The sequence below is a fragment of the Onychomys torridus genome, chromosome 5, assembly GCF_903995425.1.
Source record: "Onychomys torridus chromosome 5, mOncTor1.1, whole genome shotgun sequence".
NCBI classification, from domain to species: Eukaryota; Metazoa; Chordata; class Mammalia; order Rodentia; family Cricetidae; genus Onychomys; species Onychomys torridus.
This window is the reverse complement of record NC_050447.1, coordinates 116,068,256-116,095,528: the sequence shown is the minus strand read 5'-3', so window position 1 is coordinate 116,095,528 and position 27,273 is coordinate 116,068,256. Positions and strand designations below refer to the sequence as shown.

The 27,273-nt window shown below is 44.2% G+C and overlaps 1 protein-coding gene across 11 annotated transcripts in view; it reads right to left on the bottom strand.

Moving 5' to 3' along the window:
- The window catches only part of Phactr1 (phosphatase and actin regulator 1), a 461,344-nt gene that overhangs the window by 221,086 nt on the left and 212,985 nt on the right, over positions 1 to 27,273 (bottom strand). Inside the window, exon 1 of one of the 11 annotated variants that reach the window (XM_036187438.1) lies at positions 4,112 to 4,574. The exons of 9 other annotated variants lie outside the window; for them this stretch is intronic. In XM_036187438.1, the coding sequence (XP_036043331.1) occupies positions 4,112 to 4,343 (232 nt within the window). In that variant the 5' untranslated portion in view covers positions 4,344 to 4,574. Of the gene's footprint in view, positions 1 to 4,111; positions 4,575 to 27,273 lie in introns of those variants that run through there. One more of the 11 variants, XM_036187439.1, reaches the window with a different exon arrangement.

Below are 27,273 nucleotides of genomic sequence, written 5' to 3'. Positions count from 1 at the left end.
CATAAAAAGCAGGAGTGTGACTCATAGAAACTCCCAGGGCATGCTCCCTTCAAGGGTTCTCCTGCTGGGAGTCCACAGTTCACGGTAATGAAGATCCAGGGCAATTCTCCCTTCAACATTCACATGGAGAGTTAGGCATAGTGGTCCACACCTCTCATCCTAGCACTTGGGAGGCTGAGGCAGGAGGATTCATGTGCATAGGAGAATCCGGTGAGACCCTGTCTCAAAACCAATAACAACTAAAAATAATCCTTTAGGCTTTGACTAAGAAACATCATTAATATTTCTATCTCCTAAAATGAAACCTGGAGGTCCATCTAGCAAGTAAGTGGATTACTGAGCTAGCATATGAGTGTCCAAAGGCAGGAATTACTGCTAAGTGCAACAAGACAGGCTGACATACTGATTAATCACCAACAACCCCTTGTTTTCCAAAGGCTATTTTATTACTTTTAAAACTCACTACAAAAACAAGACTGAGCCTCCCAAGTATTTCTCAAAACTGTTAAAATGTTTCTTTTCTAATGAAATGACATCTTCAGAGGAAAGGATTTGCTTGTGTGTGGTGTTGGGACTAGAACCCACAGCCTCATACACATTCAGCACATGCTCTACCATTGAGCCACATCCACATCTTTGTAATCACCAGTAGGACTGTTTTCTAAAAATAATTCTCCATGACTAAGACTCAAAAGGAATTAAAATAAGAATATGAAATGTTCAGGAAATTATATACAGAAATACTTGGCTTCTGTTTTGGATTTCCCTGTAAACATGCTTTTCAACCGTTTATAAATGAAGTAGTATTTTCCTATTGACTTCCAATATCAAATTTTAGTGAAAATGTAGTAATTTATCATAGATTTACAATGTACACAATTTCTACTTTATTTAGAAATGTGTAATTCTTCCCTCTTTCCCTACCAGTCAGCCTGTCTAACAAATAGGTAAAGGAGAATTTTTGAAAAAGCACCAGGAACTTCTGTGGGTTCTCCTCACTTGTGACTTCAATAAGCTTAGCTTTATAGAGACAGCAAATATACATGACACACACACACACACACACACACACACACACAGCTATGAACACACACACACCACAATCCCAAAGTCTCTACATCCTGTGGAGGAGAAAGAAAAGCCATTTAAAAATCAACGTGCCAGTGTCCTGAGAAAATGCTGTCTGCCTTTGTTTTTGGAACTCCATGGCCTTTCGTGCTGAAGAAGTGTTACATCAATCCACTCCCTTATCTGAAAGCAGCTTCTGTACAGAAGGCAAAGATGGGCAGAAACAAAAACCGACCATGAGTGAGTGGTAAGTTTAGTCTACAGTTTATTGTCAGTATTAAAGAGATGTACTTAAAGTCAGCAAAACTATCTTTAATGGTGATGCTAGAATATGAAGAACATTAAAAATAAATTAAACGAAAAGATAATCTGCTCTGGCCAGTGAGTGGCTTGGCAAGCGACGGCATCACAGACCCTATGGCCTGACTTCAAAATCCCCGGGACTCATATTTGGAAGAGAGGACTAACTCCTACAAGCTGTCCTCTGACCATCATGCATGTGTGATGGCATGAGCAGGTGTACATGTACACACACATACACGCACAAATAAGTAAATGTGATTTTTAAAAGATCATGGCTAACATGTAACTTTATGTACTCTTCAGCTGGCCAAGAATATTTTTCTTTTAAAATTTACTATATAGATATCAGCTAAAGACATTTGGTTATAGATCTTTAGATGGCAAGATTATTAAAATATGCTTTAAATGTTTAAGATGATTGTCATTTTAGGGGAGACTTCTTAAACAGGTCACATTTTTCTAGGGATGCAGCTAAGTGCCTCTTTAAGGTTGGATAAGGAACTAGACACACTTAGGGAGTGAGTATCTCTCTCCAGCTGGGAATGTGGCTCAGTAGGAGAGGGCTTGCCTAGCCTTGACAGGCCTCAGGTTCCATCCCCAGCACTGCAAAGAAAGAGCAGGAGAAGGAAGGTTTTTCTCCATTCAACCTTACCGATCAGGTGCATTGGGAGAAGTCTGTGCCCTTAAAACCCGGGGAATACATTTTCTTTAAAATAGCTGTTGCTCAGGTGAAATGCTGAGCAGGTGAAAGCATTTGGCACAGAGCCCGAAGACCTGGGTCTGATCCCTGAGCCCCATAAGGTGGAAGGACAGAAGCTGGAAATTATTCTCTGACCTCCATATGGGTGACATGACACAGGCACACCAAACACACACACACACACACACACACACACATGTGCATGCGTGTGCACAAGCACGTACACAGAATGAATTAAATAAAAATTTCTGATGTCCCTGCCTTACGTAAAAAGAACGAATCCAGCTGGAACACATTCTATTTCCCTTAACAAACTAGGGTACCACACATTTAGTAGGAGTGGTCAGTGGTACAGAATTAGGCAAAAATTAGGCACTGTGACTTTAGCCCCTCTCACCTACAGATCTCCTACAATTAAATCCTTGTTAAGTGACAAAGGAACATTCTTATGTGTTTGCTTCTGAGGGCATTCTGAAGTTTGAAGCTATGGAGAACAATGTGTGTGTCTTGAAAGGAAACAGGCTTCAGGTTAAAACACATGCCTGCCTTGAACAGCACACAACACATGTTACCAGTGATGGAGTGCCTAATTGCATATATGAGCATGCATCCTTGAGTGTAGAAACACGCCTTTCCTTATTATAGCAGTGCACAGAGACACTAATTTAAACAAACTCCCACGAATGGGGAAGCAGCCCATTTGGGATACCATTCAGTCAACAGAGGGACTGGCATTTAATAAGTAAGCTTGGCCTGTACCACAGTCTCCATTATACTACACGGGAAAGGTCTAGTTTGGGGTCCAGTTAATCTGCTTGTAGGCATTCACCGTGGTGTTTCCAGTTCACAGTCAGCATAAGAAACAAATGCCTGTCAACGTGTGCTTCTCAGAAACCATTATCGTCTTCTAAACCCAACAGGAAGAGTTTAGCTCTGGTCTCCCACCTCCACTACTGTCCCAGTTTGCTCTCGGCTGCCTCGCTCCACACCACACAGCCTCTCTCACATTTTAATCAAAGAAAACTATAATTAAGCTAGCAGGACTCTAATTTTGAAAAGACATTAGGCCATCCGCAGTCACTTCATTACCCAGCACTTCAGAGGCCAGCAGAGAACCGGAGGGACTCTATCTAAGTAATATCTGTTCTTCCAAAGGGAACACAGGAAAGCTGCGGGCTCAAGCAGGTGTACCAGAGCTAGGCAGTGAGCTCGGGCTGGCCCTCAGCTCATGCTCCCTCTGTCAAATCTGCTGCTTAAAACTTTTCCTGGCGACCTTCAGCGGCCCTCCTGAGTGTCTGCTCAGAGAGCTGCTGGGGGAAGCGCCTAGAGGCTCTTAGGAAGGCACCACCACAGAGGCATTCACATAGGCAGAGGCTTCTGCCCGCTCCAGGGCCAACTGTCTCTGGTCCTTGGCTCTTTCTGCCCAGGGCCACTGCCCGCACCTCCCCCACACTGGGCACTAGGCATCCTTCCAAGAGGGATCATCATCAGCGGCACTCATAAATAAATAAATAAGTAAATCAACAAACAAATAAATAAATATCACAGCCAGGTTTTACTCTAAAGGGACACCACCATTCCATACAACTCCACAAATTCTCAGTGAGCTGGGTCCCACAGGGGTCAAGGCCAATGACCTCTTTCAAGGGAACCCACCTTAAGGAAGCCCATATCAGTAATGTAACCCGGCAAATCCCACAGTTAAGGAGCCGGTAGAGATGGGGTGAACGTTCAGTGGAAGGTAGGGGGATGGGGGAGCAGGTGTAACATCTTTTTAAAAAGCTTTTGATGCTGCTGTGGACAGATCCTCCAAGACCCCCACCTTCTTAAGTCAAATCCCCACAGTTGCTTTTTGGGGGGCGCCGCTGCAAGCCCACTGACTCGGGGTGACACTCTGCAAAGTGGGGGACCGGGGGGGGGGGTGGGAGGGGCTAAACGGAGGTGCCCGCAGTTGTCCAGGTGGCAGACTTCGGCGGCACCAGGGACCGTAGACTGGCAGAGCCACCTTCCCGCCACCTCCCCGACGCGCCTGGCACTCACCGTCGCGGCCGTCCTCCCCCCGGCTGCAGTTGCTGCAAATGTGCTTGATCTCCTTGCCCAGTTGACAGTGGATCACAAACGACACGTTGTTATTGTTGTTGGGGGCGGGGTCCTTCGGGGGCTTCATGCTCAGCAAATAAAAAGCTTTCTTTTTGGGCTTCACGGCGGCGCCCGCGCCTGGCACGACGCCCTGCCTGCAGCGCGGCTTCGCGGCGCGCGTGGGCTCCGCCATCCGCTCCCCGGGCGTCCGGGGCCGGTCGCTGATCGTCGCCCCGCGCGCTGCCACTCGCGTCCCCTGGCCGCGCCCGCATGCCCCCACGCTACACCAGCGACACGGCGGGGCGGGGCGGGGCGGGGCAGGATGGCGCGCTGGAGGTCTTGACCTCGCCCAGCCTGAGCGAATCCCGAGACCCCGGGGGAAGGGCTGCGGAGTGCTGAACCGGCTCTTCCACTAGCAACGCTCTGGGTCTCCTCGGCGCGCTCTCCGGGGCAGCCCCACCCCTCGGTGAGTCGCAAAACCCGCGGCTCCCAGCCAGCGGGGTTTGTGGCCACCTTCACTCTGGAAACTCAGGGCAGGATGCCACGGCCACCCCCTTCCAAGCTTCCCGCTGCCAAACGCAAGCAAGATGTACTACAGGAGGCGGCTGTCCCAGCCTTAGGGTGGAATCGAGGCCAGGACAAATTATATTCTCGGGTGGGTCCCAGCACATCCCAGGACCAGACAACCTGTTACAACATCCTTGATGTTTTTGCTTCCAGTGGAAGTCCCCGAGATGAAGGGGACTTTCCTCCAGGGTCCTCAGTTGCAGTCATAGGGGAAAACCCGGTTTCCATTCATTCTCAAACAACAGGCAACTTAGGGATACTGGCTAATTTGACTGATTTGACTGTTCTTCAGCTGCCAATGCTCTGTGATTAAGGGCTTAGTAAGGCAAGTGATACTATAGAGACTTCCAGAGAACAGTATCCAAAAGAAGGGAAATTCACAGCCGTATTTATTGAGTCTTTGATTAATTTGAATGACTTTAAAAGATGTTTCAAATCCACTCACTCATTCAAAGGACATCCCGAGACTGGTCTTAAATCACCTTTCAGGGAATCTAGCTTTGAGAAGCTGCACTTCACAATCATTTTGAATGCTTATTGAAAAAAAAAAAAAAAAAAGACTTTGGGGCTGGGAGATTTTGGTTTAGTAGGTCATTGTAGAGCCCCGGGAATCTGTAGCATTTAACAAGCTCCCTGGGTAACATTGATGAAGCATTAACAGAAACAGGTGTTTATAGCCAGGCCTGTCTGATTCCAAGCCCATGTTCTTTCTGTCATGTCCCTTCCCTCTGCATCCTAACCTTGCCCTCTCTCCCCCTTTTTGAACCTACCAAAACAGTGTCAATCAAAGAATGTACAGTCACTTTCAGCGTTACCAAGAACTTTCTGGATGATAATTTCCAAAAGGAAAACCAAAAACAAAACCCCCCAAAACAACAACCCCCAAACTAACCTACACGAGAGACAGGTCACTGCTGTCTCTCCTTTAGACAGGTTTGGCAGGAAGGGTTCTTCCCCGGGAAGAGTCAGTGCAGGAGGGAAGCTAAACATTTTGTGATGTTTCTAGGCACACTAATTACATCATCTTATCGTTTGTCCCACTTCTTATCTGCTGCCCAAACCAGGACAGTCAGGTTCATTTTTGTCACTGTTGAGTCGGTGTCCAGCTGCCATCCTCTGGAGGAGATGTGAGGGATGGGGGAGGGCAGGTGTTGGGGAGGTGGTCTCTTAGATCTCCCTTTCTAAAAGTGCTCCCTTCTCACCTGGATCATCAATCAGACCAGCCATAAGGAAATGTCACTGTATCTGCTCCTGTCAGAGGATGTCACTGAGTCCCCAGATAATTATACCCTGTCTCTGGGCGATGACAAAGATAAATTTGTAATATTGTTTAGATGCCCAAAAGGATGAATCTCATTGTGTCATGGGCAAACATATTTTCTAACCCTTTAGGCCTTGCCTTCAGCCTGTCTCCTCCTAGCTCTGCTGAGAAGAGAGAAACAATGTTCAGAGCACATTACAACCTTGTTGAATTGTGTTTTGAACATTGCCAGCCTTTCCGACTTCACTCTCTGCCCCACGGGTCAGAATAAGAAGACCTGTGTGAACCCCATCTGACCTTATTAAAATAACTGGGCTGGAAGCAATCTGTTATTTAGTCCCTGAACACTAAGCCTGACCCAAGGCTGTGTGTCCTAATCTTAACTGGCCAAGTACCATTTTGATTGCAGCAGAGCAAACTTGGACTTAGCTGCTAGTGAAAGCTCACATATCAAATGATGTGGCCTGAAGGTGGGGGCTCTTTATTCAAGAGAAATACACAAGAGGCCTGTGGCTTGCCTTGGACTGCTACTTGTTTGGTGGTCCCTCTTCCTAACTGTTCTCCTTGAGTTGGCATCCTCTAACTGATGGTGCCCAATGGTACCCGGCTTGTGACATGAAGCTATTTACATTTTAATAAGTTAAAATGCAATGAAGTTAAAACCCAGTTTCCCGGTTGTGCTAGCCACAACTTTAGAGGATAGTGGACACATGTGGCCAGCAGCTGATGTATTCAACAAGGAGGCTGAGAGAACGTTTCTAACCTCATGTGATGTTCCTAGAAGAAGATGTCTGAAGTCTTGCACCTGAGGCTGAAGGACAGAGGTGCCATCTCCTATTGCTACAGCAGAAGGTGGGCAAGGGGGACCAGAAGACAACACAGTTAGTACTGGTGGTTGTATCTGGTGACTTCTAGCACCACTTTATTTCAGCAAGTAGCAGGGCTGATGGGAAAGTGTTCCCTGTGTTCTCTCTTGACCTTGTTCTGCGCACTGTGTACCTCCTTGGTGAAGCCTGCTTCTGATGTCTGTTGTTAAAACATCCTTACAGATAGCTCCTGATGCCAAGGGATGCCTTTTACACAGCCTGTGCTTGTCTCCACCCACGGACAACTCATGCTTAATGATTAGCCTGCTCTGGTTTAACTCAATTGTTGCTGTTGGTAGTTATCCCCTCCCTTCCATCATGAAAATGGACACCATAACGTGTCCTAGGAACACATACAGTGGGATTTTCTTTCACCTTTAAAAGCAAGGGGGGATATGTTGAAGGTAAGGCAGCCCTATACATTCTATCACTCAGAACAGGAGGACTCCTGCACACCAGGCCTAGGAGACTTTTCTGAGATTTTTTCACCCAGAATAAATCTAAACAGGAAAGAACCCTGGTGATCAGTCTCTCTCACTGTCACTTATTCGAATAACAATCTCTTCCCATCCCATCCTACACTTGACTTGAAGAACCCATTCTTAAATTTGTTTGGTGTCCAGAGACTCTGCTACTCAAAATGCAGTCCCAAAGACCTACAGACTCAGGGCAGTTATTACAACTGCAGATCCCAAGCTCTGCCTCCAAATCTGCATTTTAACAAGATCTGGAAGTGACCTGGATGCACAGTAAGGCCTGCGAAGCACCCGCAGGAATCAGCCTGATAAGACCATGAATTGTCCATGGGAAGAATGCGTATCTCAGCTCAAAAGCAAGAAGGTAAGACTTCTGGTGTCACAGGGCTTAAAGTTTAGTGAGGAAGGATGGGCACTTTGGTGAAAGGACAGGCAGCAACGAGAACAGCAAAGCACTGAATGGAAACATCAGCTCTGTAATCAGGAATAGCCATGGAGAACAATGAGCTCATTATCTGAGCCGGGACCATCTGCAGAGATTTTTTTACATGGACAAGGTGGAGGGAGCACTTCCACAGAGAGGTGTCCATGAAGGCTGATACACAGCAATAAGGGCAGGAGGGTGGTAGTGGTGGTGTCAGAGGCACTGTGGGGAGAATGCAAGCTTGTAGGGGGAAGGAAGTTGTGGGCTGGGGCCCGGAGGTGAGGAAGGACAGGCAGCCATCAGCCAGCAAGGTAGGGACTGAAAACTGGGCTTTCTAGATGAGTGTACAGTTAAGTGACATGAAGACAGCAGAAGTCGTTGACATGTTCCCAATCTAAATGTGAGAAGCTGGGAGCATCCGTTCCAAACCCAGTGGCTTAGGAATAGGGATTGGAGAGAGTTCAGGGAAGAGCTTTTGGGACACTGTCTGTATTAGTTACTTTTGTTGATGCTGTGGTAGAATTCCTGGCGATGGCCCCTGAAGGTGCGGGGCGTTTACCCACCAACCCCACAGTTCCCCAGAGTTTTCTTGAGTGCAAGCAGCAGGAAATATTATATAGAAGGATTTAGAATGTGGAGATAAACAGATAGAAAATACAGAATAACCTGGAACCTTTTCCAATGGACCCTGACTGTCTCTGCCCCAGGGTATTTATAGAGATGCCAAGGGGTGGAGCAGAAGACTTCCCCCTCAGTACAGCCAAGTGCAGACAATCCCAGATACCTGCACTAGGCCTACGGTCTAATCATCCTCTCTGTGTGGACCTGCTGGGTAAAGCCACAAGGAACCTAAATACGGGCTCCCACATGAAGGGAGGGGATTTGTTTTCACTCATTGGGAAGCGTCAGTACATTGGTGTGAAAGGCATGATGGTGGCCAGTCTGTTGAGAAGGGAATATACTACTGTAACTTCTCACGTAGTGGACTACAAACAGAATCTAGATCAGAGACAAGGGCCACCTATAACCTGTAAGCTGGGCCCTGCAGCAGTATGTAAGTCTGTCAGCTAGGCTCTCTGTTCATCCAGAAGGTTCTGTAGCCCTCCTCCAAACGTTACTTTTAGCTAGAAACTAAGCATTTCACATACAAGCCATAAGGCTTAAAAAATTCCTTAGCTCTTAACAACATATTAAGGCCAATACCTGGCAGAGGTAGAACCATTCAGAGAGGCACACTTTGAAAAAACAAATTTACCATACATCCATGATGCAAAAAGAAGGGGTTGACAATCCTTTCTTCCTCTGCCATTGTCTGCCTTGAACTCCCACTGTCCATTCTGTTCCCCCTCTGCCTGTACCCCCTTTCCTGTTCCTAGCCCCAGTGAGTTGAATGGTGCCCACTCCTGTAAACTGTCTGTGTTGGAAACATATGGACGTGGATCTTAATGGATCTTTTCTGATCTAACCAAAGACCTTGAGATAAAGTGCTCATCCTAAGTTACGCTGGTGGGCCCAAGAGCAAGTATTCTTATAAAAGACACACAGGAAGTGCTGGAGAGGTGGCTCAGGGGTAAAGGGTATGCACTGCACTCATAGAGAATTCAAGTTTGGTCCTCAGCATGTCAGATGGCTTACAACCTCCTGTAACTCCAGGTCCAGGGGATCCAACACCCTCTCCTGGCTTTTGTGGGCACCTGCACTCAGGTGTACATACTCCCACACAGCCATACATATATATTCTTAATTAAAAATAACAATAAGTCTTTTCTTTAAAAGGCACTTGGTAGAGTCAGACAAAGATGGGAAAAGATGGATCCAAGATGGGGAAGCATGCTAGCTGACATGAGAGCTGGAAAAAGACGAAGATGAGATCTTCCAAGATATTTAGGGATCATGGCTCATCTTCAACCTGGACTTCTGGTCTCCAAAATTGTAATGTGATGAAATCCTGTTATTTTAAGCTTTGTGGCCATTGTTATTTCAGCCCAGGACAACTAGCATACTTAATAAATAGTAACAATATGTTATTAATCTCAATAAAAGGATGTATCTTTCAGCTCTGGTCTATCTTTTTGTTGTTGTTTTAAGATTTGGTCTAAATGTGCATGCAGTACACACTGAAAAAGTTAAAGTCAAGGTTAAAAATTCCAAGTTGTTTACAAACACAGGTGAGTGCCACACTATTGCTGTTGTTATTGCTTTGTAGTGGTGGTGGTGGAGTGTGTGTGTGTGTGTGTGTGTGTGTGTGTGTGTTGCTTGGCGGATGCTTTGTTTGTTGTGGCAGGATGTAGGATGTAAGCACATAAAATGGAACTGAAGTAGACTGGGGTTAGAGGGTACACAGCTTCCAGGCCTTTTCCCAATCAGTAGAGTGGTTCAGGACTTCTAGCATCCTCTGTGCTGTGTACACTGTTTTCCCTAGCAACCTCAACATGTGATTTTTTTTCTGTCCTTATCAAGTAGAGACCCTTTGCCTTTCATTTAAAGGAAGCACTTTACAGCTTCTCTTTGGCACACCCAAGTGACCTACATCCTCATTCCTGTACATCAGGACCATCGCTGAGTATAATGAGGGCTACTTGAACACAGATACTCTAATACCAGAGCAGTTGAACTGATAACTGAGAGCGCTACTAAATGAATTAAGAGTAGGCAGTATGGGGAGCACCAGGTGCAATGGCAAGGGGAGGACTCTGGCTGGAGAGATGACTCAGTGTGCAAAGTGCTTGTTACACAGGCATGAGAACCTGAGTTCAGATCCCCAACACCCATGTGACAGCTGTAATGGTGGCACCAGCCTGTAAGGCCAGCAAAGGGACTCTGCAGGATGGGTGGACACAGGAGGGTCCTAGGGGCATGCTGGATAGCACTCCAGCTAAGACAGCAAGTTTCAGCCTCAGTAAAGAGACCCAGCTGAGAAAAGTGCAGTGGAGGAAGACATTCCCGATGTCAGCCCTTGTCCTTCATACGCACATGCTGAAGCTTGTGCACCTGTGCACGCATATATGCATGCACATGTATCACACACACACACACACACACACACACACACACACACACACACATGCACAAAGCACGAGGGCTTACCTCACTGCACTGTTTATTATGATATGCAGTTGAAAAAAAATGTATGAATTATTTATGGAATTTTCCATTTAGTATTTTTGGACAGTGGTTGATCAAGGGTAGCTGACACCGGGGAGGGCAAAACCACGGTATAATGCATTTCTATTCTGTGGCAGAAGATGTGACGGGCACTTGATGTGGGAGGCCAAGTACTGTGGGCAACTAGGCGATGTTCAAGTAGAAGTCATAGTCAGCCCTTGTGAACTTGTCCTGCTACATGGACTTGCTGCAGCTGACCTCTATTCTAATAAGTTGAATACCCTTCCTGACTCTCTCATGTCTAGTTATTAAGTATTTTAATCATTCCTGCAGATTGAGATTAGAAGGCAGCCATACAGCCCACAAGGAATATGGTCAGCCTATAGCAGATTCTTCAAACTGAGTTTTGGAGCCCGTGACAACATTCTATGAGTCTTAGACTCTCCCCTTATTGTTTCATAATCTAACGTGGCAGGTTTTTGGTGCAGGATCCAGGGAGCTATCTGTGGACAGTAAGGTTTGTAAAAGCAACTTCATCTGTCTGATTTTAGAACTGGAGTTGGACTTCTTAAAAATACACTAGAGACATCTAAATGCTGTGAGCAAGGTGGTTTTTGTATATTTTTGACTTTTGTTTGTTTTAGCTAAGGGAATTTGTCCCCTCTGAAAAACGATGAATAGAAACCATTTCCCCCCTCCAGGCTTATGATAATTATCCTCACTAACAGACTGTTCTGTGAAAGTCTCCTGAAAACAGCAGACAGCAATGTGAAGAGAAGTGGCTGAAAACACTGAATCAAAGAGGCGGAGGAAGAGGTGATGGAGGCAGGACCCTGGGAAACGATCTGTGTACATTCCCAGGCCCAGCGCTGTCATAGGGAGCATCGTGGGTTGTATTTTCCAAGCGGGTTCTCACTGTGTAGACGAGTGTGGCATTGAGCTTCCCATCCTGTTGCCTCAGCTTCCCCAGGGCTGGGATTACAAGCCTGTGAGGCCACAGTGATGGTGGGAAAGGCTTCTTATCTTTCTGAATTAGCCTGGTTGGGAAGAGAATTGTCCTAGAGCAACTCCTGAGTCCCAATAGAAGATCTCACCCCTAGTAGCCATGTTGCTGGAGAGAGTGCCATTTTAGTGACTGGCAGAAAAGAAGACCAGGTCTGCTGGGAAGCACAGCAAGGTCTTATGGGAGCAGACCTCGTCAAAGTCAGTGTTGTTAACACTCATGGAAGGCCCTCAGCCTGAACTAAATATCAGACATTAGACATTGCTGCTCTTATCTGGAGAAGTAGAGGAAAGATTGGGCCAAGACTGAGAACTGCCAAGTATTATTATGTGAGGCTTGCCGTTCTAAAGTTTCTTTACATTTTGTCCCTAATTATAAATCCTATTTTAAATTAGATATATACATTCTTACACTTTACATACAATGTTTATAATCTTGTGTTCTTTTTTAGACCGGGGTTCTTTGGGGATAGACTTAGGTACTTGTAGCTATTTATTTTCTAGAAATAAAGGCAGCAGAAGACAGAAATGATATCATGTGTTTTTATATAACAATAAAAGATGAATGAGAAAGTCCAACAGAGAAATGACAACGTATGTTGAAATGTGTTAAAAATAACAAGTTTGACATAAAACGTCTCTCTTTCTCTCTCCATATGTGTGTAGGCATATATCTCTATATATATGCATTTAAACATATGTATCTATACATATGAATACATGCATTTTTTTATTCAAGAAAAGATCTTGCTATATGCAGCCCAGGATGACCTTCAATTCATTGTCCCCCTGCCTCAGCTTACCAAGTGCTGTTTTTTGTTTTTGTTTGTTTTTCAGGTAGATGTCACCATGCCTGGTCTCACATCGTTAAATGAGAAAAGTTAAAGCTCGGGGAATTTACTGACCATACCGTGACCTAATTTTTTATAAAGCAGATGTTATAGATGCCAATCTTGTTCTCCAAATAGTTCCAAATCAGGTGCATGGTGGCATTGTAGCCTGTGTGAATAAATGATCCCTGTGAGCAAGTGGGGCTGGGAGAAAGTCCTGACCCATGCATGATGAATTGCAGTCCAAGACAATGGCCTCTGCTTCCATTTGTGTTCTAGAGAGAGCAATGAGCTGCTGTAGCTACAAACTCAGATGCTTCCCCAAAGGCTTATTGCACATTTAGTTCCAGCCTTGATACTACTAGGAGGAACCTTTAAGAGAGGGGATCTAGTAAGAGGGAGTTGGGCCATTTGAATTTGCCCTTGAAAGGAAATGGGGAGCCTGGCCCCTTCTCTCTCCTCCCCTCTGTGGTGGGTATTGTGTACCCTGAAATATTGTGTGTTCCCCGAAATAAACATATCTGGTGTCAGAGAGCAGACAGTCACTAGAACAGAGCCAGAAATGGTGGCTAGAAAATGGGAAGAGTAAGCCATAACAGAAGTTGGGCGGTGGTGGTACACACCTTTAATCCCAGCACTTGGGAGACAGAGCTAGCCAGATCTCTGAGTTCAAGGCCACTTTAGAAACAGCTAAGCATGGTGACCCACGCCTTTAATCACAGGGAGTGGGGGCAGAAAGAAAAAGGTATATAAGGCGTGAGGACCAGGAACTAAAGAAAAAAAAAGCATGTAGTTAGTTTAAGCTTTGGAGCAACACAGTTCAGCTGAGATTCATGTGGAGGAGGACTCAGAAGCTTCCAGCCTGAGGAAACAAGATCACCTGAGGAACTAGCAAGGTGAGATAGCTGTGGCTTGTTCTGCTTCTCTGATCTTCCAGCATTCACCCCAATAACTGGCCTCGGGTTTGATTTTATTAATAAGAACTTTTAAGATTCATACTACACCCCTCTTCTTCCCTGCCACTATAAGATGAGCAGGCTCTTCACCACATGCCCTGCCACAATGTGCTGTACCATAGTGTCCAATGGGAAGCAGCCTGGAGATTATGTACAGAACTGTTTGAAATCCTGAGCCTAAGCAAGCATTTCTCTCTCCTCTCCTTAGGTTAATTATGTCCGGCTTTGGTCTCAGTGATATCAGGCTGCCAAAAACATAAACTGTGACAATGGTCTGTAACGAAAGATGCACACTTGTCCTGTTTCAGTTGACCGAAACATTGATGCTTTTCACTGCAGGGTAATCTAGCTTGTCAAGGTACAGACAGCAGTGAGAAATTCCTATGCATGGCTATCGCCTTTTTAATCATTACACCAACACCTCTCGAAGATGCAACTATTATTTTTGTTTTACACCTCAGGAAACAGAAAATCAATGAGATTAAATACATCTCCAAGTTTCTCTAAATTAGCATTTTCACCAAGTAGACATTTGAGCCAGAATATGTTCAACAGTGAAGCACATATATCCTCCCCCAAACATCCCACTGACATTCAGGGAGCAAGCTGATTGGTGGCTTTGCATCAGAGGACCCTAGCACTATTTTAAGAAAGAAGCATATGGCATCATAAAACATAACCAAGAAAGGTTATCAGACTGCGGGCACAGGACACAGAAACCTTGGCTATCACGCAGGGTGGAACTGCTGGTGGTAAAGGGGACAGGGGTAAAAATAGGATGCACAGTTTCTTGTCTGTCCTCTACCCTTTCAGTATGTAAACCAGACCCCAGTTGGATACTCCACAAGGGATCCATACAGGGCTGGGCTTGTTTCTTTGGGTGTGCTGAGCCCCTCTGGGCTGTTTCCTGTATGATGTGCTAATGATTCCTGGCCTTCAGGACAGAGTCACAGTTTCTTCTACAGAGCAGGTATGGGAAGGGAGTTAATGGGATAATACATTATTGGCAAGAAACAGAGACTGACTCTTTTTGTAAGTGTGATAGTGTTCATTACGCACGAAATGGAGTGGTGTGTGTGGCATCTGGGCATCTGGGGGTAGCCAGCCAGGGGGAGGCTTTGATTTTTGTCACAGGTACACAGACATATGACATGCAAATGACTTCCTACAACACAATGGTCTAAGTCTCTAAGGAAGGCATTAAAATATGCTCTAAGACTTGTGACGTGTCTAATTACAGGACCATCTCTGTTTCTAACAAGCCAGGTTGTATCCTCTTCCAACACTCCAGGATCCTGAGATCTGATGAGCTTCCAAACAATTCTCTACAGCAGAGAAACCAGGCCAAAGAGATATGATGTTTAACTGTACTCGCTATATTTCAATAGAGAGTTTCTCCTCCATGGTGCATGTTAGAGATACACTATTTACTGTAATAGTACTTTGTAGCCATTTTTTCATATAAATGAAATATCTGTGGGAATGAGAGAGTCAATGAACTAAAAAGCTAAATGAAGTCTAATGAGGTTATAATAGAGCATACTATCGGAATTTAAGACAGCAATATGTGTGCGCTAGGTACTATAGAAGTACATTATCTCTATTACATATATGTATACAAACATACAAAGAGGGAGAGAGGGAGCACCGTCAAAACTCCTTTAGGGTCACAACGATATGCCCAAGGGAAGAAGAGATGGGGACAGAGATGTGAGGAGGGAACTGGTGAGCTTCGAATGCAGTTGAGAAACTCTACTGGGCTTTTATTAATAAAAATATTGAATGTATTTTCTTATAATATATATTTAATAATAAAATGTATCCAGTACATTTAACTATATCTTATTTAATAATTATGTTACAAAAGATTTATAGCTAATTTATAGTCTAGTCAATGAAACTCCTTAAAGGAGCTTTCACAAAACTGTAAATGTGAAGCCCTTTCCTAGCCTCCCTTTGGTCAGTTCTCTTTCTTGTCCAGCTCCAAAATTGACACTGTGTGGGAGACTGAAAGTGCTTAAGTTATGATCCCTCGTTTTAAGACAACTGAGCTTTTTCCTGGTTAGCACACTCCATCAAATCTGTCACTTTTTTTTTTTAAATATCAAAGAAGCCCTAGAATTAACCTTATAACTGTCTAAGTCCTAATCTGATCTCTACCTTAAAAATAAAATACTCCTATTTTGTTTTCAAGGGAAGAGGTTGGCGGGGGTTCAGGCTCTCCACCATTCTGGAGAGAAGGGTTGACACCACTTACGTGTTGGGAGGACCAGTTCCCAAGTCCCTGTCAGTGCGCTTGTGCAGCATGGTCTCTGATTTTTCTTAAATGGCTCACATTAAGTCAACTGTGAGCTGTTTAGAGCATTTAATGCAGACTTTGGGGACCTTTACCCACCATGACACTCATTTAGGGTGAACTCTCCAGGCAGGCTTTGGCAACTACGAGCCTGTGCCTGATAGGTGCACAGGACCAGACCCTAGCTGATGCTGCTTCAATCCTGTGTCCTTTCCAGCAGAGCCAGGGACTGTGCTCCACACCACTTTTAAACCAAGAGGGAAAGAACAGGAGGCATGAAGATACGCAGGGAATGCTGACTGTTTACAGTTTTCCCTGAGTGTTGTTGAAAGTCTTCACCACGGGAGCTACAGATCTTTCCTTACGAAAAGGGGGAGTAGAACTATTTTACTGAGAATAAATATTTGTAACTGTGAATGCACATGAAAAGTGGAGTTGGCTCTACTCTTTTGTAGCACATGGTAGCGTTTTGCCAGGGCATGGAATAAATTTAATGACTGAGCATCTGATGTGGCATTTTTGTGTTTACCTAAAACATTGTGCTGTTTGCAAGGGCAGGGGAGAGGGGGTTACTGGCTGTAATGTTTTCAAAAATGATCTGAATTGAGACTTCCTACAGGAGGGAGAATACAGTTGACCCAGACAGGAAAGGGTCCACTCCCTGCAGATGAATAATTCAGTGTTAATTGTAAATACCAGCGAGAAGAGCCAGGAGGGACCCACTTCTCTTAGGAACTGGGCAGAATTAAAGCACTGTTAAAACGCTGTTGGGTTCTGCTAAAATTGCAGTGTTAATGATATTGTTAATAAGTTCTTTATGCTTTTCTTGTAAGCATTATTTTTGAAGTTCATTTTCCTGTAAATAAGCAAAGACACTCAGCATTGGGCAATTTGATTTCCTAATCAGCAGCAAAGGACTGTCAATCAAATAGCCAACTCAAACACCTTCATGCCCCTGAAACAACCCCTATGTATGCTCCTTATGCCTGGGATCTTGGGACAGCTGTGTCAGAGATATCAGCTGGTGTCCTGGCTCTTGAAGATGCAGCCCCTGCCAGAGCTGTGTGAAGCCACAAGCCCGGATGAACCATTTCCTCCTGGCCAGAGGGCCCCGCACTTCTTTGGGTGCTGGGACTCTACTGTGACAGATGCAAGGTCATGATTGGCCCCAAAACGAGCCTAGGTGACCAATTTGTGCTAGAGGCAAGGCCATACAAATGGCTGTGATTTGTCCAAATACTCCTTCTGTATTACTAGATTCCTTTAGCTCCCCTAGCCAGTAGCCTGGGAAACAAACACATCCCCATGTTTGTTCTTGACCCCCACTGTTTCGACCTCAGGGACAATGAAGACATTTCTAGCATGGTCCTTTCCTGCCTCCTTTCAGTAATTCAAGGGGAGGAGGGTCTTGGCATCCAGGAGTCCTTCAGAGGTGGTTATGGAGGCTGCACCCAGTTACTGAGGGTCAGACTCCCAAACAGCCCTGCTTTCCATAGCCACCTGGTTCCTAGCCTGAGCCCCAACAGACCGCAGGAAAGGCAGTGGCCAGGAGAAACCTCCATCATTCACATTAGCTGTCCCCACAGGCCTGAATCCATCAAGTAGTGCAGTGTATGGAGCTACTCATCCATTGAGGATTCCAGCTACTCACCTGGACCATCCCACAGGGGATGCTTGTGTCTGCGTGATGCTGGTTATGTGGTGCTCAATTCCTAAATGGACTTTCCAGATGCTCCAGTACCCAAATGCTATCCTGCCAGCTCCCATGACCACAACTGAGAGAGCAGCTGAACATCTCTATGCAGGGAAGAAGGGGAACAGATGTGGAGGTTACTACAGAGTGGAGGTCTAATAGAGGGCCGCAAAGAAACAGAACCCATGGTGTCTTTGGTTGGAATAATTCCAGATAGCTGATAGGTTATCAGACCTCAGGCTGGGGATTGAAACACTGGCTGTTGCCAGAAGACAAGGGTCCCCAAACTGGAGGCTTTCATGGGGACAGCAGGGTTAGTAGGGCAAAGGGTCCTGATACCTACTAGAGGCTGATGCTCCTGCTGTGTCCACCTGCCCACTGTCCCTGCTCACTGCTGTCAAACACTGAAGGAAACTAGCATTTGAAAAACATCTCACCCAACACACTCTTTCTATCTAGGTGGAGCTAGAGAACCTGATGCTAGCTGATTGGTGATGCTAGCACATATTTGACTGACTGTTGAGGTGATGATTGAGCCAATGCGTCTTCATCTTCAAACTGAGATGGACTTGAGTCAGAATTGATACATTTGTCCTTACACTGTGCACACTCATCATCTGGCACGGTCATCCAGCCTGAACTGTAGGATGGTGTTAGTCTTCAAATTAGGGAAATCCTCTCTGGACGTTCTACTCTACCCCCAGCTGGAACATAAAAGGGAAAATGAGAAAGCAAAAAGGTTTCAACCCCATGTGGGGAGAGGAACAGAAATAAAGGAGTCCTCCCCCAAAGTGGGGGTCACCAATCGCTGGGTTTTGCTCTTTTGTTTTTCAGTGCTATGGATCAAGCCCAGGTGACCTACTACTGACCTAGGTGACCTCTAGCCTAGAGCTCACATTTTAGGCTGGTTCCTGTTGAATCACACATAAAGAGAGAATTTCTTTTCCTGGGGGAAATGATTTCAGAGCATTACAGAGAAGTCTTGAGAAAGACTTGATTATGCTCATCAGCGGCTGCAGGTGGTTGTGGAAAGAAATGATTCGAATGGATTTGGAAGGCAGAGTGTGAAGACACATAGCACGAAATTCAGTGCGTAGTTGCCAAACATCATTTCCAAGTGCCAACTGTCTTCTGCAGCTGGTCCCTGTCCCAGGTCATGTGGGCTTGAAGCCCTGCATGGTTCATGACTCTGTCTTTTCATCTTGTGCATGCAAGACTAGGTTACTTATTTCTCTGCCCTTCCCCATCTATGATGAAAAAGGTTCCCAGCCACTGAAGGAATGAGCTGGTATTCTATCTCATTCTTCAGGACAGTGAATTAGGGAGACTTCTTTTGTTATTAATTTTTTATAATTAAAAATCCATCAACACTGTTTATAATGTATTAAACATCTGCCTGTACGCATCCCAGTATGACACTCATGAATTTTTCTTCCAAGGAACAACTGTCCCTTGATACATCCTCTGATTCCTTCACAAACCTTCCAGAGGGATCCATTCTTCCAGAAAGCCAACCCATGTTAAGTTGGATTTCATAGATTACAAACTTTCAGAAGGGTTGTCCTCAAAGTACCAACATGCTAACAAAAAGGTGGGTCTGGCAACTGGCGGTCAGGAAGACCTTTCCGAAAACGCCATTTTTTTTTTTTTTACTCTAATAGGTTAATTGCAACCATTCAGGTTGTGTCTTGAGAAAGAAAGAAACTTCTGGAATCGAATATGTTGGAGGTAGAAGAGACCATGCAGATTGGGGCTCTCTGAGATACTGAATCTTGATCTATGGCTGGAGCAAGCAAGCTTCAGCTACCACTGCTGCTGCTCCCACACCATTTTGTGGTTACCTAGGCAGCCCTGTGCTGTGTGGCTTCTGCATGCCATCTCCTTATCTTTCTCAGGAACCTCTTTGTCTTCTACGAGACAGTAGCAAACCAGCCTTTTTGGAAGATCCCCTCCACACACCCTGGTATAGACCTACTCATTCTCCCATGTCACTCCGGAACTGGCCGCTGAGTGCTAACATTTTGGAAGTACTGCAGTTTAAAGCTAAGACAAAGGCAGTGAGTGAAACCCTACCCACAGGTTTTAAGTGTCTATTTAGCATATTACGTGCCTTAGCAGCACTTTACTTAAACTGAAAGAAAAATGACAGATTCAGCCAAAAGGCTACCAATCCTTCCTTTCCCATTCGTTTTCCAATAGTGATCATTCTCCTGAAGCTGATGTTTGTGTGGCCCATCCGTATTTTTGTACTTTTATTATGTATGAATTATGCAATTTTAAACTTCAACTATTTATTTGTGGGTTTTAAATGTACCATGAGTGTTATTACTTTGCTTGTTTTTTGACACAGAGTCTCAGGTAGTCCGAGCTGACCTTGAATTTATTAATTGCAGATGATTTTAAACTCCAGATTCACTTGCCCCCACCTTGTGCTTGCAGGATCACAGATGTATGTCACCACACTTGATTTTATTTGGTGCTGGAGATCAAACTCACAGCACCATGCATGCTAGGTAAGCACTGTTCCAGCTGAGCTACAACCCAGACCAGAAGCATTGCATTTTTTACAATAGTCTGCATTTAATTCAACACTGTACATTGATTATTGTGTGCTGATTCATGTTCACCTTTCCCACAATGCTGGCATTCCAACATACGACTGGACCACCTCTAGCTTTACAACACCTCGCCGGGGTTATTAAGATGCCATCCTGATCAGTAGCACTTACAGAGAGTCCCCCCACCCCCAGTAAGCATCCTGATTAACTCTCCCCTGTTTTCTTGTGCAATGGCTGCTCCACATAAGATAACAAAGGTTGGAGCAGCTGGGCCACAGGATATGCACTGCTCTCGAAGGAATTAGCACTCAACAGCAACACAGGAAACTTCTTTGCTGTCTCTTCAATACTTTGTATTTATCACTCTTTTAATTGGCTTTTGGTGCTGGTAATTTCATTGCTTTGTCTTGGTTAACCATCAGGTAGTCAGCGTTATAAATCACTTCCTTATATTTGGGGTTCCCCTTTTCTCGCTGACTTCTATAGACTCCTTTTACTTCTAATAATTTTTGTGAGCTTCATCTGTTGACATATTGCAGTCATATTTTTGTTGCATTTCTTCTCCATTAACCCCTTAACTTCTGAACTCTGAAGTTCTTATGGTAGTATTGCTGTGGTTTCCACTATTTCTCAAGCCAACCTTGTGGATCCTTCAATACTAATTCCTTTATATATACTGTGTGTATGTGTGTGTGTATATATATATATATATATACTCCAATTTAAATATGCTTTTCCATTCAAGCACTATTTGTAAATTCAATGTTTTGAAATATTAAAAACTTTTGTCAAGTTCCAAATATTGGCCAATTGCATTTTGATTTATTTTTGCTACACAAATTTTTTAGGTATTTAATTCTAAACATGATTCCAGCAATGTTTAGATTATATGTATCAATAGTTGTATTGTATTTTAGAAATATGCTTTATATGGTATTAATAATTTAGAATTTATTGACTTTTATGATCTGGATTATAATAAATTTCTAAATAGTGCATATATTAAAATAATATGTAGTTGTCAGTTGAATATGTACATTAAACAAAACACATTATTTGAGTCATTGAAATCTTCACCATACTTATTGAAGTTGAAGCAATCTATCAGTGACTGAGAAAAATGTTTTAAAATAAAATCTCCACTTATAATTTTGGCTACACAATTTTTCCTTGTAATTTTGATCATTGCTTCGGCCTATATTTAGGCAATATTTTATTAGACTTTTATATCTCCTTGAGATACTCTATCATTAAGATGAATGGTAATCATTAAGTATTAACCATTTAACATTAAGTATTAATTGTTTTCATTAAGGAACAATTTTCATTATCTTTAACGATGGCGTTATCTTTAAGTCACTTGTCTCAACCGCAGCATTGGCTTGCTAGTGCTCCTTGGCTACTACTCTGCCCATGAACTATCAGTGCATCATTTCCCCATTGACTGAACAGGAAGATTTAGTCTATTTGCAATGGCTGTGACACATTTATATTACATTGTTTTGGTTTTCTATTTTCCTTTCGTTCTCTTCTTTTCTTATGGCTGCAATTTTCTTTCTTTCTTCTTGACCTTCCTCTGGTATTGAAGTTACATCTGTTTGATAGTAACTGGTGGGTTTGTTTCTTGCTATTAGCTCTTTTGCTGTGTCTGCTGAGTCTCCTGTTCATTACTTTGTGAGGCTTGGGATTTTTTCATTGTGAGTTTATACTCAGTAAGGTGCTTTTCAGTCCCTATATAACACATTTCATTTAATTTTTAATATTTATTTTTATATGTGTGATTGTGTTGCCTGCATGTATGTATATATGTTCTCTCTCCCTCCCTCCCCCCTGTGTGTGTGTGTGTGTGTGTGTGTGTGTGTGTGTGTGTGTGTGCCTGGTACCTGTGGAGGTCAGAAGAGGGAGCTGGGTCCTCTGGAACTGGAGTTACAGATACTTGTGAGCCACCAAGTAGGTACTGGGAACCTGGGTCCTCTGTAAGAGCATCAAGTGCTGTTAACCACTGAACCATCTCTCCAGTCCTACTGCATACTATATTTAATTCATTTAAATTTGCTTTTATCACTATCTCAGTGATCTCAAAGGAGTAGGAGGTTGGAGAACTATTCCTGGGTTTGTAAGTTCTGTGGAGACTACCTGAATACTGTACGCTTCCTCTTAGACACCACCTCCCTCTACCCAGACCCCTAGCACTTAAGGCCCCTTACCACTACAGAGCAGGTGTCCTCCCCAGTGTACTCATTTGTCAAGGGGTTGGTCCCTGAGGACCCCTGAGGTCTTGACTTAGCCCATGGCTTCTCATCCCTGAAGCAGGCATTGAAAATTCAACCCTCAATATGTTTGGAATACAAGTCAGATAGCTCACAGGAAAGCTAACTTGGTCTTCCCTGTGGCTGGAAGTTCTGATCACATCTTTGCATGGTCCTCTCCATTCTGGTGAGTGAGCATATCAAAGACAGAGACTGATGTGTTGCCCATCAGTTCTCTCTGCTCTGTTTTCTCAGATTCTCCAGTCATATCTGGCAGGTTGTAAACAGGAGCTTGGTAAATATTTGGTGAGTGGATGGATTTAATTCTGGTGGGTTCAATATCTACTGAAAGGTTACCATAGTTCATCCTTTGCAACGTGATGCAAACTGTGTGAAGATCGGAAAGAAAATGGCCCACATAGGGAGTGGTGGCACTGCTAGGAGGTGAGATTTTTGTCAGAGTAGGTGTGGCCTTGTTGAAGGAAGTGTGTCACTGTGGGATGTGGTGATACATTGTGTACCCTAATAAAATTTACCTGAAGAACAGGCTACGGAACAAGCCACTAGATTCAACATAGAGGCCAGACAGAGTTGGCACACACCTTTAATCCTAGCACTCGGGAGGCAGAGATCTCTGTGAGTTCAAAGCCACCCTGGACTACACGAGATTGACTCAGTCTAGGAGAGAAAACAGAGCCAGGCAGTGGTGGCACACACTTTTAATCTCTCTGTTGGGAAGCACACATGCCTTTAATCCCAGGAAGTGATGGCTGGGCGGAGAAAGGTATATAAGGCGTGAGGAGACAGGAACTAAAAGGCTTTTAGGCAGAGGCTCCCTTTCAGCTAAAGGCTTTTTTGTCTGGATCCCTTTTGGTTGAGGACTCAGAGACATTCAGTCAGAGGATTTGTGGAGTTTGAGAGGTGAGACGTGGCAGTGGCTTATTCCTTTGTCTGTCCGATCTTCCAGCATTTACCCCAATATCTGGTCCAGGTTTTTTTTTTTTTTTTACTTATAAGAACTTTAGAAATTCAAGTTGCACTGGGGGGGCGGGTAGGCTTCGAGTTCTCCTGTTCTCAAGCTGTGCTCAGTCACTTCCTATTGCTTGTGGATCAAGACGCAGAACCCTCAGCTCCTTCACCAGCACCATGTGTGCCTGCATGCTGCCATACTTACTTCTGTGATAATAATTGTAAGCTACCCCCCAATGAAATGTTTTCCTTTATAAGAGTTGCCATGGTCATGGTGTCTCTTCACAGTAATAGAACCCTAACTAAGACAGACTGTGTCCATTAGGTAAGAGATGTGTGAGAGACAGCAGGGCTGGAAAGAGTTGCCTGAAGAGGTCTAGGGTACTGGATTCCTTTGCCCACATCATCAGCTAATTCTCTTCCTTACTGTTTGAAAGGTTCTTGAAATTTAATCATTAGAACTATATCACGACCCAAAAATAGCACTCAGTACTAACGATAGCTTCTGGCTACCTGCTAGTGCAGGACACTGAACTGAGGCAAAGATGCAAGCTTTGTGACAATTTAATTAGCATTACTCTAGATCTTTGATTTCATAAAAATCCAAACAAAACATGGGGTCCTGCATTTTCAATTTGCTTATAGTACAAGAGAAAGATACCCTGAGTTTGTTCAACTTCTGTCACTGGAGGATCTTGGGAGGACTGGAGGAATGAGAAAGGTGAATGGCCTGCTCTTTAATTGATCTGAAAGTCTTCCTTTTCCGATGATCACTTTAAGTCAGCTCTGTTGCTTTCCAAACATGCTCAATAATGATTCCTGTGAGTGGATCTGGAATATGAGGAAACAGCAGGTTCTAGGGCTGTGGGATGTAGCTTAGGGAAAGAACACTTGGTGAACACGTGATAAGTCCTGATCTTGATACCCAGTACCACAGCAAACAAACAAGTAGACATCAGTGGGGCTGAGAACACAGCTTGTGCATAGGCCCTCGGATAGATCCCTACCAGGGGTAAAAAAGAGAGAAAGGCAGGGGGTGAGGACAGGAAGAAGAGAGAGAGAGTCTGAAAGATGCAGCATAATAAGTAAAAAGACACAGCGACATAGTTATGTCAATGTCATGATTAAGGTCATGCACTTTGGTTGAAAATTTTAAGGCTTACCACATTGAGTGCTTGATATTTTCATTACTTGAAACCTTGGCCAGGTTTTAAAGTGTGCAAGACAATATTGTGATTTTCCACCCACCCCTAAGACAAAGTCATTATGGCTTAATCTAATTAAACTGAGTCCACTCTGAGAGTGCTGGCCTCCCAATAATGCGCCTTTTCATCCAGCTCTCAACTAATTCCTCGGAAGCCAGCCAGCTCCAGATGCTAACAAAATGCTGATGAAGGACTTTGAGTTCCTCAGTTTTAGGATTGATTTTTTTTTTTTTAAGAAAAAAAAAAAAAAGATGTAGGACAGGACTCTGTCAGAGAAGAATAAACCAAGGGGCAGGAAGGCATATTTTTAATGGAATCTGGGGAACTGTAGAAGATGGTGTTTCTATGTGGTTGGCTTCTCCAGAAAGCACTGTGCTGGACAGGTGCTCTTGCTGTAATGGAATGAGCTGTTAATTACCGAATGCTGAGCTGCTGCAGAGCTCTGCAAGTGGAAAATTTCCCAGCTTTGGGCAGTCCTGGGGAGACTCAGTTAAGCTTACCTGTTTACTGCCCTGCCTTCCTAAAACATCAGGTCCTTTATTGCAGAAACAATTTACGCCACCCAGGTTTATCAAGGAAATGGCACCTCAGTGAGCAGAAGCAGTCTTCTCAGATGGGTACGCTCTTAGAGAAAGAGACTTGTCTCAGGGTCCTAGATCAACCACAGGTGGGAGCTGTGGTTTGGTCTGACACCTGGGATAATGGATTGATGCCCTGGGATGGGGTGGGACTGGATGAAGCTGGAAGATATCTCCGCAACAGGAAACATAAATCCAAGGATCAAACCAATTTGTGCTGAGATTATGGCTTCCGGGGTTAGGCTGCTGCCACTCTGCTGTTTGGGCATCTGATGAGACCTTAAAAACACTTCCCTAGGGAGGATGAGAAAGAGCATCCTGAGGTCTAGAGTCAAGTCAGAAACTCTGTGGCTGCACTCATCCAACCACTAATACAACCCAATGTCCTATCCAGGGGACCAGAGGCTCAGATGTCCCCACCTGGACAGGACCCTCTTAATGACTGCAGCAGAGTTATTCTCGCTCTGTGCTGTGTCCTTAAAGCAACTTCGTCAAGCCTTGCTTCTCCTTTGGCTAATGAATCTGCGTTTATACTTCTGCCTCTCCCTAGAGATTTTGACTCTCTGTAGAAAGTCGTTAAATCTTGGGTCTCTTTGTGTCTTCAGTATCTGGCCATGTGGCATAGCAGTGATGTTTGGAAAATGAGTAATCAATGGCTTGTCTATCCAGAAGTCACCTTACACCACAGTATTCCGTATATAGATTGTTCTCTACTGTGTATAGAATGTGAACCTCTGGAAGGCTGTAGGAAGAGTGGGAAACAGTCACACGGATTGAACAAACACAGGGCTTTTCCTTTTTGAAATTTGTGTGGCAGCAGGATAATGAAGGAGCACGTTGTTCTAGATCTGTGTTCTCAGAAGATTCTGCCAAGCTTGGGAATCTTTTTGGAGCTTTCCATTCTAGCCACACAGATGGTACCTTGCACTTGAGTCCTACTTCCACACCCATCATCTCTTTGATACTCTTAAAAACTCTGTGAGATGAGTGCGTTCTTATTGTCACTGCGATTTCACAGAAGCCAGCAAGACAGACTGGCTAAGTGATGCATTCCTGGTCCCACATAATAGGGCAATACTAAAAGCCAGACAGGACTCCTGATCTGCCAGGCTTTATCCCATCTTGTATTCACTGTCGTGATGCTGATCAAATTGCTTGGCCTGCTAGCTTCAGTTTTCTCATCTTAAATTATAAGAATTATATTGTCCACAAATGCGGAGGTAAGATGGCAGAATTAAGAAGCTGCTCAGATAAATTGCAAACTTCCTCATTTTGCATCTTGGTGGTTTTCCAGGATTGATGGACATAGATCTTTATTCATAGTGCATCATGTCGACTGGCACCAGTGATAATTCTGTAGTCAAGGAGCCGAGGCAAACCTTTAGCTTCAATACTTCACTATGAATATTTAACAGGGCATCCACGCACTTCTCCCACTCTGCCGCTACTACCCATGGAAATTGGTGATCAGCATGATGTGGCTACGTGCCAGACAATACTTGCAGATGATTTCTGGGTCATGTGCAGCAATCAGTCCAGATGAAGGCTATTTAATTTATAATTGCTTATGACAACTGCTCCATCTTTGAGAAGGCTCTGCAAGACATGGTATCTGTATTTCTCTATGACTTTTGACAAATAAGATGTACTGCAAATGGAGCTCAAGGCATTTAATTTCCATTATCAGTTCTCAGCAATTGTTTTTGCTGCATATCACATGGTGCATCAGAGTGGAGATGAACCCCCACTTCTGTAATTGACTGGGTTTTCTGGTTTCACAGCAACAAGATGATTGATCCTGGCATCAGGGACCATTGAGGATCCTCACTAGGAGAGGGAGCAGCTTGTCCCATCCAGCCTAATTCCTGAAAAGACTCACCTCCTTCCTATCTTTACTATGGCCAGTGTTGATGACATTTTCTCAAGATAGGATGCTGTGGCAATTTGTTCTTCTCCTCGGGACTTCAGAATCTTTCCTATGGTTGATGCACTGTGGGAGCCTTTCTCTCCTCCAGTCATTAGGTAGAGCTTGTTCAAAAGCTATTTATTTTAATATCATGTTCTCCTGCTTGAAAACCTCTGCTGGTT